We start from the raw sequence: 13,557 nt of genomic DNA, 5'->3' as shown, positions 1-13,557 counted from the left end.
GTTATTGCCCATCTTAGCTGCACTGCCAAGATTGATCTTCATACTACAGTTTTGCTTCTGAGCTAAAATATTACACACATATCCCCAATCCTAGTAAAAGACAAGTAATAAATAAAGCTATTTACTATGTAGGATCCTATGAGAACTAACCCCTCTATGAACAGCAGCTAAGCTGTTACAGGTGGGTAAATTCTCATTTCTTCACCACAGAGAAAACATTGCAAAGGCTTTGCATTAAAAATGTCTGGTGAACAAGCACCAAATCATGCTGCTTGAATACTGGATAGTTTTGTATTCCTTGGCTGACATACAGCCAAGGAATCCCATATACCCCCATAAGACCTGTATATAGAGCAACCTAGAGAGAAAGAAGCCATATTCTGTGGTTGCCACATACTAAAGAGTGAACTACCAACAGCCTTGGAAGACATTCAGCTCCTGAATAAGAATAATAACCTTAGACCAAGACATGTCCTAAAGGCAAATGGCTCCTGGGGCTATGTTGTGGATCAGTGGCTGCTATCAAGCCACCACTAATTCCACTGCTTTGACAGAGGCTATAATAAAATATTAAAACCACAAGTTGAGGGTGGAGGGAGTAGTTGGAAACTACCAGGAGGCAGTAGGAGTTCCTCTGTTAAATTCACCTGGTTAACAAATAGCAAGAACAGCACTGAGGAACAAGAAAGGAGTCTGGACAGGCAGTTTAACCTTCCTTAGCATCTCTCATGGAGATACAGGCATTACCAGAGAGATACTGTGTTTGTTACTCACATGTCATATGCTACTTGTCTTTAAAAGAATGTTATTCGCTTTAAACCACAAAACCCCACTTCCCTCCCCTTTCTTCCTCCCCCCCAAAGCTGCTTCCTACGAATGCCCAGACAGACTTCAGTCAAAGCAGAACTAAACATTGGCGGCACTAAAAAGTCATAGGACATTTTTACTGGCTGACAGCTGATAGAGCTTAACAGTCTTATAAACCTTTTTTATGAAATGTGAGTGCGGCCTTTTACTGACAGGGCTAGTGCTTGGTGGGCAAAGATTTAATGCAGGAGAGACAAGGCAGTCCAAGGAATGATGTGCTTCACATCATGGCCTCCTTGTACCACTGCAGAGGTATGATTCAGAGAAATGCTGCGTACCCACAGCTCCTCAGATAGGACACGAACATGTCTCTGGTATATCACAGAATCACAGAATGTTAGAGATCGGAAGGGACCTCGAAAGATCATCTAGTCCAATCCCCCTGCCGGAGCAGGAACACCTAGATCAGATCACACAGGAACGCATCCAGGCGGGCTTTGAATGTCTCCAGAGAAGGAGACTCCACAACCTCTCTGGGCAGCCTGTTCCAGTGCTCTGTCACCCTCACCGTGAAGAAGTTTTTTCTCATATTCAAGTGGAACCTCCTATGTTCCAGCTTGAACCCATTGCCCCTTGTCCTATCAGTGGGTGTCACAGAGAAGAGCCTGGCTCCATCCTCCTGACACTCACCCTTTACATATCTATAAACATTGATTAGGTCACCCCTCAGTCTCCTCTTTTCCAGGCTAAAGAGACCCAGCTATGGCTTACAAAGAAGATCTCTGCTCTGAGGCTTACTGGAGCACAGTTTATAATCACAGAGCACTTCTCCTCCCAGACAGGTATAAGTGGGTTCCCTCACAGTCTAAATGCACAGAACAGGACTCTTAAAAAGTGCTCAGGGCAAAACGAGCATACTACATGTAGGAAAATTAAGCCAAGCAATTTGTTTTCAGGGGAATCAAATCCATTAATTCCTTGGTTCAGCTCCAGCTTGGGTTCAACTAAACCCCATGGGAACACTTCAGGGTTAGTTTGGGCTTAAGAAAGAACAGGCTCACAAATACAGAAAATTAAGAACAAAAGATCCAACCCACTTATCAGTTTAGGTTCCCTTTGAGTCTGAGCAGCAGTGCTGGGAGCTGTGTGAAGATGAGTTTAGGACGTTTACAAGAGCATAGGACTGGCATTACACAGCTTTGTTCTGACATTTTACAGGGGAGTTACCTTATTCTGTTCAACAGCCTTCTCCTCCTCCCCCTGCTCAACCTTATAAGTTATTTTTCAACCCTGAACGTCATTTCCTGAGAGACCTGGGTCAGAAATTTGTTTCTGTTCTTTGGACAGTCTAAATTTAGACTCCTGACAGGAAATGGCAGAGAAATTTTTATTTCTCTCTGGCTGGGCCGGGAACACATTTAGAAGCAACTCTGACCACAGCTGATTCAGCACGACCTGCCTGCCAGCAGCCCACGCGAAGCTGGATCTGCTACAGACACCGTGCAGTAAACCTAGGCAGGTAAAAATGGCAAATTGCTTGGGTTTGCAAACCACTTACACAGCTTCCAGTGTAGCCTCCAGGCTCCAGTATTCACTCATTCAGTATTCACCTTCCCTGTACCTGTGCTTGCCACTACCCACTTGTCATGTCCCCTGAGATTGCTCCTGCCCTCTTTCCTGCTGGGGAAGGCTTGCTTGGTTGTACTAATGAAAGCCAGAGGCTTACAGCCCTTGTTAGCACTAGCAATTAGTCCTGCCCTGTTGCTCTGACAGCCCTGGCAGTCTCCCAGACACTCACCACCAAGGGTGCTGAAGCAAGCACTGAAGATTTGAGACTCTTTCCGACTGGCATTGCCCACCAGTGTCTTTTCTCCCATTTTGCTTCTTACCCCTTAATTTCTGCTCTGAAGTATTACTTACCCACCCTATAGCTGTGATGATAAAAGCCAAGGGGAGCAGAGTTCCCTGTCATCACCTGTGCTTTCTTATAAGCAAGGTGTGGAAAAGAGAGTTACAGCTTTCTCTGCCTTCGTGCATGAAATGTCCCTCACTGGTGGAGGGACTGTCAAGAGCAGACATCAAGGAGGTGGTGAAATGATTTTTACCAGGAAAAGGGAGGAGAGGACATGTCTATGGAAAATTTGCTTATCAACAAGCTAGATAATAAGCCTCATGCTGTATGCTGTCCCTTGTAGTGATACAGGACTAAATCTTCTCTTTGATGCATGTGATAGAGACGATTGATAAAAAGGGACCTGGGGAGTCATGGTAATATCATCCCTGATGGAACTCACCACCCAGAACAAATATGCTCTTGTAAACAAGATTCAGAGAAGCCCTAGTGTAAAACACCACAGGAAATCCTCGTGTAGGAAAGGCCCCTCAGCACGGGAGGACAGGACTCCGGGACCAGCACAAAGCAGATCTGCACTGAGGCTCTAGCTTGGATCCTGGACGAAGCACGTAAAGGATGGTGAGGTGCTACTGAGGCCTCCCCTCCAGCAAAGCCACCTTGCTGGGGCTGGGCAGCCTGCCGGCACAGAGCTGACATGCTGCGTCCTGAGGGAGTTCAGGCACCTCCTTTTCTGCATTGGGTTTTTTAGCACATGCCTTGAGATTCTCCCCTGGCTTGAAAGCGTGCAGAAGCTGTCATTGCCCCATCGCACTCCCAGTTCAGCAAATTAGTCTGCTAGCAGCAGCTCATCACAGCAGCAGTCTTTAAAAGGACTGAGGAGACCCTACAGGGAGGCAAACAGGTAGCTTTGGCCTGGGTCTCTGGGAGTGGAAGGGATGTGACACAGACCACAAGGCAGCTGCAGAGACAGTACTGCCAAGCTCTGCTACATTTGCACATCTTTCATCCCCTTCTCCTAACTCAGAGCCATTCTGCTGGCCTTGGCCTCTTTAAAACCATGCTGGGAGAGTCGCACTCTCATTTGGAGGCTGATTGTTGCCTCCTACTACCAGACTGCTGAGATTGGCTTCATTACAGGATAATTTTGGAGAACTGCTTATTTTATGAAAGCAAAACCAGTAGCAGTCCTTTCTCTCTTGGCTGTTCTCAGCCTTGCTGCCCCGAGGTAAGGAAAACAAATAAACCAAAATGCCAGAACCCAGTAATGGTGTCTTTTATCCAAGGTAAAAAAGGTTCCTGTCCCTTTATCCATGGAAAATGGCTAGGGATATAACCCACTAGCCATGTTACCATGAAGAAAATGGAAGACTCAAATTAAATGGCCTGAAGACACAGACCCTGCTGTCTGCTCTGCTTCATCTTCCCCAGGGAGAAGAAATGTGCAGGGTGCAGGGGTGTTTTTGAAGGACAGGACAAGCCACTTAAATTACTGCTCAAGTCCTATTGAGAAGGCTTGTTTTTTATAACTACACCTCCCTTTTGATTAAAGGGCTGTGGTTGATTTAAGGACCTCCATCCAGTCCAAATCTTGTGCATGACCCTCCTCCCCACCTCAGCCCTGAGTCTTATGTTGCACTTCATCTGGTTGCAGAGCTCCTGCTGCCTGCAAGCAGACACGCTCCTGCGATCCCAAGATTCTGTCTCTGATTCCTCCACCCTTTTCTTATCTCCTCCTTCCAAAGGAAATGAGCAGAAACTTTAATAACACATCTTCCAGTTTCTCCTTCTCCCTCCATCCCCCTCTCCCATACTGCAGAAACCATGGCCCAGGACCAGTTCAGCTGCAGACAAGATGCTGTACTGGCAAAGTCAATTGTCTTCAGGTGACTTTAGAAAGCTGCCCTCTGGACTTGTGCTTAGAGGAATAAGTGTTTCCCTGCTGGTTTTGGTTAAAAGGATTCCTTATGGATCCCATTGGTGTGCGCAAGGGGAATGTGCACCGTGTACTCATTTATCAACGCAGACATGTTCCTGAGCATCTCATGGAATGTGTCCACTGTCTTCTTGTAAACATCCCTGTGTAGCACAAAGGGACGGAAAAGATTGAGGGGCTCAGCCCTCTGGAATATGATGGGGAAGCCCAGCTCTGCTGGTACCTTCCCATTGCCAATAAAGAAGTGGTAGAGCTTCTTCTCATGCAAACATTTCTCCAGGAATTTCAGCATGTCCTGTAGACGGGCCTCCAAATTCTCTGGCATCCAATCCTGACTGGGACGTGCCTGCAGGAGATGCAGCATCACTGTCTTCAAGTGGTAGTTGGTGAGCCCGCTTGGACCTGTGAGGCTGCACTGCTTCGCATGGAGGAAGGAGAGTATCTGAAGGCAGCTGACATGGCAACTGTTGGCAGGCAGCGTTTTGGAGACCAGCTGGATGAACCTCCTCTCATACACTGCGAAGGTGAGAAACCAGTGAGTGCTGGAGGGGAGGTCTGCTGCCAGGCCACTCCGAGGGAAATGAGAGATGAAGTAAACGTCAGAGTTTTCGTACTGCACCACAGGGGTGAGGTTGAAGGCAATTGATTTCCCTGACTTAAATTTTATCTTCAGGGCTCCTGGTGAGTCCAGGAGGCTGAAGGAAAGGTCAAATTCATACTTGTGAGAGATTCTGTTCCAGGCCTTGGTGACCGCGATTTGGAACCACTTCATGACTTGGTCGGCATCCAGATATTGAGTATTTTTGAAGCACAGGAGGTCTTCCATCTCACTGCTGGGCCTGGTGGTATTGGCTTGGCTATGGAGGAGGCACAGCATATCTTCCCCTAGTTTAGTCTTGTCACAGATACATCCTGTCACATCCTCATTTGCCCTGCATACCTTGATAGTGCCATAACCTTGTTCATCTGGGGGAAAAGAGTCACCAGAGCACCAGGTCTGGGACCGGAAACAGTACGGCTCTGGAGGGGCAAAAGGCACTATGAGATCACAGACAAAAGGCTTACGCACTCTCCAATTCTCATACATGCTCCCCACACCCATGCAGTCCTCCACTTCCATGTCAGCATCCCGGTTACAAACACTCCTCAAGGCCTCCAGCAGGTCATCTGCAAAACCTTCCACCATCTCTCGCATCCTGGCCATGTCTCCAGTGGTACCCAGGATGCGCTTCTTGTAGAAGCTGGACAAGACAGCCTTGTCAGGGAAGGCCACTCCTTTAAATACCTTCCCGAGGACTGCCATGTCATCCTCTTCTCCTTCTATGTCCTGACAATTCCCTTCCCGGAAATCCTGCCTCCTTTTTTGAAAACGACCATGGAAAGGGCACTCCACATATCCCATCGGATCTTTTCCTCTTTGCTTTCCTCCACTACTTCTGCAGCCTTTTCCAGAGCCTTCTGTCTGGCTTCCTGGTCTGCAACTTCCTGCTCCAAGCGCAACTGCTCCATCAGCAGGATCTCCTCGCGCTCCTTCATTTTCTGGATGATTTCTTCCGTGTTCTCAGGGACAGCGCCATTCTCTCTAGGGTAGAGGTGTGGGTGGTTGACAATAGCTGTTATCACCACTAGGCACACCCGGAAGATTCCCACAGGCATGGCAGTTCCTTCCCTGGAAGAGAAAGAAAGGCAAGATGACCCACAATTTGGAGTATATTCCCTCAAGAAGAAAAATGAAAGGAACTCCCCACTTGAATAAAAGCTTTGGCATCTTTTCTAGCCCTGAAAAAACTGCTTGAGTCTAGAAGCTCCTAAGCGCATGCAAGTTATCAACAACCAATCTTCTCAAAGTGACTATATCAGCAGATAGTGAGGATGAAAGTGTCCTCTTATCAAATTAACTGTGAAGAACAGAACTGTGAAGGTGCTTGCTGCTGTCAATCCACTGTGACACTGCTGGGGCAGTGTGGGAGGGCATGTCCTTCCTCCCTCCTCTAAAGTTCTCAGGACAGAAAGGGAGAGAAGCAGGCAGGATCTCCCCAGGCATAAAAAAGCAGGAGTGGAGATGAGCACTGCTCTCCCTCAACATAAGGCAAATGTGGCAGAGGTGGCAATGGCACAGGCAGGACTGTCCTGGCCACCTGGACCCACACAGACATCTTAGATCAGGCCAATCTTCACTGCCAGTGCTGGTTATGTGCACCTGGGTGAGAACAAGCCTGCACAGTGTTTTGCTTCTAAGCAGGCGCTACAGGCAGAGCTCCTCCTGCCTTTGAGCACCATCAGGATCAGGCTGTGGCAAAACCTCCTGGCCCCCAGGATGCCTCATGACTGTGGTCCCCCGAAAAAGGGCAGAGACAGAAAGACTAGTAGACTGGAAAGGATTTCCTTTAACCCAGTGGTTTTAAAAGCATTGGGTTGTTTATTTTTGGTGCTTCATTAACAATCTGTGGAAGACACTAGTAAACACCCCAGCTTTGATCTAATCTCTCTTCCCCGAGCACCCCCTAAGCAGCTGTGCCTGCAGCCAGCTCACTCCTATTTGAAGTGGCCTCAGCATGGATGTGAAGACACACCCTAGGTCTTGGTGTCACTGCGCCTGCCGCAGGCAGCTGTGTGCCCGCAACAGTCCCACAGGTCACCCCTCACACAGGGCCTTGGCATGACCGAGACTACTGCTATGTTTTGGAGCTGCGTCGTGTGTTTTCTGGCTCTGCTGCTTGGACATCACACTTAATAAACCTTTCCATGCTGTGAGTCTCAAGATGAAATAATTCCCAGTTTTCTGGGACATGGTCCTATTGCTGGGGCACCCGCCTGGCCCTGATGAGGCCTCCCAGAGGTCTGGGCCAGAGGGTGCTCAGGCTGAGGCTGGGCTGTTTCCTCCCAGCTGGCATTTCTGTTTCTGAAGGGCTAGCGCTGCTAACAAGATCCCAAACACCTGCTCAGGGCAGGAGCAGCTGAGGTTGTCACCCACTGCTGAGATGTGGCAAGCACACCAGTCCCTCTTTCTAGCAACATCACCCCCCAGTCCTAGCACAAGTTGATCAGAAGGAGAAGATGGACAAGCAGGGGTATTTCTTCTTCCAGCTGGGACATTTTAATGCAGTGCCTTTAATGCCTCAAAAGTTGGTTTCAGAGAAAAGGGTTTCTGTTACAGAAATAAGGTCTATCCACAAAATACCTAATCAATCAAACCAGAAAGAGTAATCTAATTTCTAACAAACCAATTCATCCTGCTGCAGGACTAAGGCTGTTTCACAGAGAGCCAAGAGATGGTGAGGCACCATGTGTGCACCAGGAGCTGAGTGCTGTAATTTTCTTCCCCTGCAATAGCTCCTTCCTGGCCTGAACCCAGAGTGTTTTGGTACCACAGCAACCCTGCTGTCCCAGCATCTGGGCAAGAAGGAGAACATCTCTGGCAATCTCATTTATGCCTCCACAGGGCATGCAATAAAGATAGATCCATCCCAGTGGGCCCTGTTATCACTGCTCCATGGCAAACGACTCGCTTTTGATGGCAGGAACCTAGATTTCCTCAGTGTGAGCACTTGCTGTACATGGGAACTGTATCCTTCAGCATGCAATTATCTTTGCTTACAAGAGGGCTGGGACTGGAATAACAAGGGAAAGGAACAGGATTGAGCTGCATTGTCCAAGAAGCAAGAAAATTCACACGGTGCTCAAGATAACGCTAAGTGTCCCTCCCTGTGTAACATTTACTAACCACCCTTCTTTTAGATCCCGTGTACATGCACAGATGCATGCCCTTATGCAGACATTGCTTTGGAGATGGTTTGCTGGCTTTTCTTGTCCTTTTTACATTAACTCTTTAATTCATCAGGGAGTTAATTAAGGCTGAATTAATGCCCAAAGCTGGGTGCTTCAGTTATTCTGTGAGTTCCACGCCAGGCCACAATTTAAAAATAAACTGGGGTCATCCTGCATTGCAAAGGGCTTTATCAGTTTGCTGGGGCAAGGCAGGAAGTGCTGGCGAGTTCCTTTCCTTAGTGCTATGCTCTTGCAGACCACGTGTGCTTTCCAAGCTTAAAAATAATATGGCCAAGGGCCAGGTGCCTCCTCTTGCAGTCCTGACCAGGATGACATTGCTGCTCTGCCCTGCTAGACCTCTGGCCCTGTGGATGAGATGTTTTACCCTTACCAGATTACTTTTTAGATGTACAAGGTTGAAAAAAATCAGCCTTGTTAGGATCTTGTCGTACCCTTCAAGACTCTGCCAGGCCTTGCTGCCCATGGGCACGCTGCTTCCAGAGGTTACTTGCCCCAAAGCTTTGCTAGCAGAAGGGGTTAGGCCACACATCCCCAAGTCCATCACTGTCCTGCTTTGCTGAATTCATTCTGAGTCACACTGACAGTCTAGGCTACCCTAGCTGATTTTGTAGGAGTAGGTTAGGAAGCATACACACAAACTTTTCTCCCAGCAAGCTCTACAGGCATTAACCTCTGGAAGAGAGTCAGGCTGAAAACTGGACATTACATTTTCAGGTCATGTGAATTTGCAAGAGACATCTCTTGGTCAGGCTGAAAACAGACGAAGTTTTCCTGGTCAAAACTGCCCTTTTGCTGCTGTAGCTATTCATACCAGAAAATGAAGCCAAACATCAACACCAGATAAGGCTTAAGGCTAACCATGCTCAGTGACCAATATTAGTGGAGCCTGGCCTTGACAGCAGCAAGGGTGGTTCCGGCAGAGCGTTCCCACATCTCTTCAGACACAGCTTTCCTGGCTAATATGGAAAAGCTAAATCATACAGGTGAAACCAGTAGCACTGCCTGCTAGAACAGTCCAGCCTTGCCCATAACAAGGCCACTCTTTTCCCTTGCTTTTAACTTCAGCCCAAGCAATTTAAGTCTGATAAAAATATTTATGCCCGCTCTGGTTGAGACAGCTTTTGTGTGGGGAAGAGGGAGAGAGTCCAAATGTTTCCAAGCCTGAGAATAAGAAAGAGAACATCATTGTTTCATCTATGCATCCAATTTAGCAACACTTCAAGCATGAGGGAAAAAAAAAAAGTATTAAAGGGTTTTTAAACAGCAAGTTCACAAAGTGATTGTCGTGGTTTATAAAACCACGGGGACAGTTTTTTGCTAAACACCTGGTGGGCTGAGGCAGGGACAGGGAGGGTTTCACTCACTACTTAGGGACATGGGCAAGAAACCGACACGACTCGTGAAGAACAAGGAAACAACTGAATTTATTAACTATTTACAGCAAGAAGCAAGATATTGAAAGAGAGAAACCACATCTTTAAAAGGCACTTCTCCCCCACTCCTCCCTTCTTCCCAAAGCCCAAAGGTTTTGTTCTGTTATTCTGTTATTTGCAGAAGTGCTGATTGGCTCAGCCCTGGCCTGGGGTGGGTCCAGTCTGAAGATGGGACACTTACTTCAAGCAGTTTCTTACAAAAAGGCTAAGTGATGGTGCCTTTCCCCCACCTCCCCCCCCTCAGTTACCAAACGTTGTGGGGGGGGGAGAGGGGGGACATTCCCAGGGTGAGCGAGCAGAGACCCCATCTCTTGTGCTCCCACAGGCACAAGGCAGGGAAAGGCACAGCAAGGCTGAGGAAAGCTGCTCAGGGAAGCAAAGAGGGCTGGGAGCGAGCAGGTATATGGAGCCCCAGCGTCTCCATGCAAAGCTCCATCTCTGCTCACTGCCCAGCTTGCTTGTTTAAACCTGCCTCTGGCACCAGAACTAGCTTCCTTCTGGGCTTTTCATTCATTGCATTCAATGCTTTGGTGACTGGCTGCTTTACCGAATCTAAGGTTAACAATCACTCTGAACAACCCTGGGAAGTGAGGGGGCAGGTACCATCCCACTCTGGCTAGGGAGCAAGAGCTCAGAGAGATAAACGCAGCTGATGGCTCTGCTGCACAATTAGAACCAATGATCATCCTGCAGCACTTGGTATGTTCAAAGGCTTCATCAAGAGCACCTGCAGCCCTCCACCCTCAGCTCCTAGGCAAGTTAGGTCTCATCCTTTCAAGCCTGAAGCAGCTTTCCAATCAGCTCCACAGCAGGTCCTTGATGATGTGGTGAGCCCCAAGAGAGGAATGGGAAAGTTGACCCTGTGATCATGCGATTCAGGTTGGTGCCATGATGCTGCATGCAGAAGGAGGCCAGGTCTCACACCAGCTGATCTGAAAGCCCTTCACTGAACGACTTGGTAATATTTGGTTCACCCTCTTGCCTGGGGCATGGTTACAGGTAGCATGTTGCAAGGAAAGGGAAGCAGCACATGAAGCTCAAAGGAGCATAAAACCTTAGGAAAGCAGTTTGCCTAAGGTCAAGTGATGGCTGGAGAGCATCCTCTGCATAGGGCCTTTGAGAGCTGGCTGAAATCCTCTTGCACTCATAGAATCATAGAATCATTAAAGTTGGAAAAGACCTCAAGCATCATCAAGTCCAACTGTCAAGCCAACACCACCTAACCCACTAAACCATGTCCCGAAGCACTAAATCTATACGTTTCTTGAACACCTCCAGGGATGGTAACAAAAAGCAAGGGGTAAGTATGCCCAAAGAGGTTTGCCCCAAAACTGCCACTGGAAAAGCCTCTTCTCCTTTGCCACATGTGGGCAGCACCAGCCAAACCAAAGGCTGGAGAGAAAATGGGCTGGAGCTCTGAAAATGGTCCCTTGTGTGAGACCTGACCTGCCAGCCATGCTTAACCCCTTGGCATTGGAGCAAAGGCAGAGTTGCAGCTCCTCATCAGCACAAATGCAGCCCCCTAAGACAAAACACTGGTGCTGAGCTCTGCAAACCAGCACTTGCTGTGCCTGCATCTCTGCAGTAACTTCTGCTGCATTACCTTTGCTACTTGGGTCCCTGCACACATGGCCTTGACGGAAAATGATCTGTAGAGACTATTGCAAGATTACACAAAAATAGCCATGGTACTGTTTCCTGACTGTATGCAGCCCTGAAGATGAGTAATGCTTGCAGGGAACACTAGAGCAAGCAGATTTGCTTAGTGGTGTTTTACGTGGCATGGGGGCTGAGCTCAGCTTTGCCTTCAGTTTATGCCTTGAATCTCTCCTCCTCACCTGGGAGCATCACAGAGCTGGTCTGGTGTTTGTGCGGGCCGACTTCAGACAGCCACTGCCCTACAGCAGCAAGCACTCTCCCTCTTCTCACATAAACAGCAAAATCCTTTGTAGAGATGAGACACTCAAAGCCGTAACAACATCCTGTCCTTTCCAGCTAAAATGTGCTTGCCTTCTGATGTCCCCAAGCTTTCCTCACACCCTTTTCCACAGCAGCTGGAGACCCTTTTGCCTCCTGCTCAGCCTGGAAAAGGAAAAGAGATTTAAACAGCAGCTTGCAACTTGGCTCTGTAAGCTACTGGTGAAGCTCGTGTGCTCTGAGCCCAGATAACGCTCCATCTTCTCTGAAGATGTGAGAGAATATTTCCATTTCATTAATGGTCCCTTTCTTTCCTCAGGAGTTTCTGATACAGCTATATTTTTTTCCACCTTTTTATTCCCTTAAATTTTGAATCCTGGGAAGCAAAACATGCTCTGGCTGGTGTTCAGCAATAAACCAGATAGGAGTGAGCTGAAGCTTTGTTTCATAAATTAGAAAACACCAAGTCAAGCCACTGAATGCGGTTCAGTAATGCACTGGAATACACCAAGACGTCATTTACGACATACTCGATTGCCTCCTGCAATTTGGCGGACACAAAAGGCTGTGAATAGGTGGCCGCCACATTGTGTTTCGCTTTGGTAGGCTGCAAAAAAAGAGGCAATTTGAAGAGACAATAGTTACTACAGCTGGCTGGGAGCTTTTTTCATTGAAAGCTGCCAGGTTTTTGAAACCAGAGCTTTCACAGGAACAAATACAATTTCCAAGACTCTTTTTGGGAAGGTCTTTGAGGTGTGGAAAGGACTCTGCTGCCTGGTTTGACTGAAGGGATTAATAGCCCAGAACAGCCACGAACCTACACCTGGGACTTTCTTATGGTGAAAATGTGAATCTCAGGCCCAGGGGTTTCAGGCCCAGACCAGCCATACTCCCCCTTCATTGAGTTTCTGGGAGCCCCATGATTCCTCCCCTTTCTGTAACAGAAAACAAATTGCCTTTTGGCCTTTGAGTGTATAATCTGAAAATGCTTCTATAATCTGAAAATGCTTCTGCTGCATTTATGAAGACCTAGTTAAGACAAAAAGTTTGCTGCAATCCCTTTGTAATGCACTATGTCCTTCTCCAACTTGCAAATACCATTGCCACCTCTGCAAGGTATGCCTGGCTGCAGAGGAAATAAATGAAGTTTCCTCTTACTGGGGACTACAAGCTCTGAATTGTAAGAAACATGCACAATGAAAGAGAAATGGGAATTGCAGAGATGCATGTCAGTATTATTATTCCTGCCAAAAACTTGGAAAGATGCACTTTAGTCAGCCTCACATCATGCTGCTGTTTTTCCCCCATCTCCCCATCAATGTTTACAGAGCAGTTGAAAGGCCTGTGCTGGCTCAGCACAGATGGTAAGGGTGGTTTTCCTTCCAGCTGCTACATGTAAAGCCTCAGGAATAGACACATGCTGGGTGGATGTTCATGGAAAAAGACAAAGGTGCCACTGGCGAGAGCAATACCATGGTGAAGATATCGGACTGGTCCCTGCCATTAGTTGCTGGGAACTTGTCATTCAAATTTTGCATATTTTGCACTGAGAGGAATCAGAAAATTTTCAGGTTTTAATTTTATTTGCACAAATTTAAAAAACAAAGCTCATGTCTATGCCCCTATAGTCTGATCACTTACTTGGGATGACAGAAACATCTGTTGAAGGCTCTCCTCCAAATTCAGGAGGGAGTAACAGTAATCTAAGCTTTGGTCTCCTTTCTGGCCCCCGAGGCTGGTGTCCTCATCACTTGGCTGCTTTCAGGTCAATGGTCTGCTCTCCAGGTTTGACCTGGGCTTTCACAGGACTTGAGGAATTGGGT

At 47.6% G+C, this 13,557-nt stretch overlaps 1 protein-coding gene across 1 annotated transcript in view; it reads right to left on the bottom strand.

The window, feature by feature from the left end:
• Nucleotides 1–4,611: 4,611 nt before the first annotated feature.
• ITPRIP (inositol 1,4,5-trisphosphate receptor interacting protein) overlaps nt 4,612–13,557 on the bottom strand; it is a 16,468-nt gene continuing 7,522 nt past the window's right edge. Inside the window, 2 exon segments of the mRNA XM_010072469.1 lie at nt 4,612–5,954; nt 5,957–6,264. Coding sequence (XP_010070771.1) covers nt 4,612–5,954; nt 5,957–6,251 — 1,638 coding nt within the window. The 5' untranslated portion in view covers nt 6,252–6,264.

The sequence above is a fragment of the Pterocles gutturalis genome, unplaced genomic scaffold, assembly GCF_000699245.1.
Source record: "Pterocles gutturalis isolate BGI_N339 unplaced genomic scaffold, ASM69924v1 scaffold10922, whole genome shotgun sequence".
NCBI lineage: Eukaryota > Metazoa > Chordata > Aves > Pterocliformes > Pteroclidae > Pterocles > Pterocles gutturalis.
Note: the sequence above shows the minus strand (reverse complement) of the source record. Positions and strands in the feature narration are given on the sequence as shown.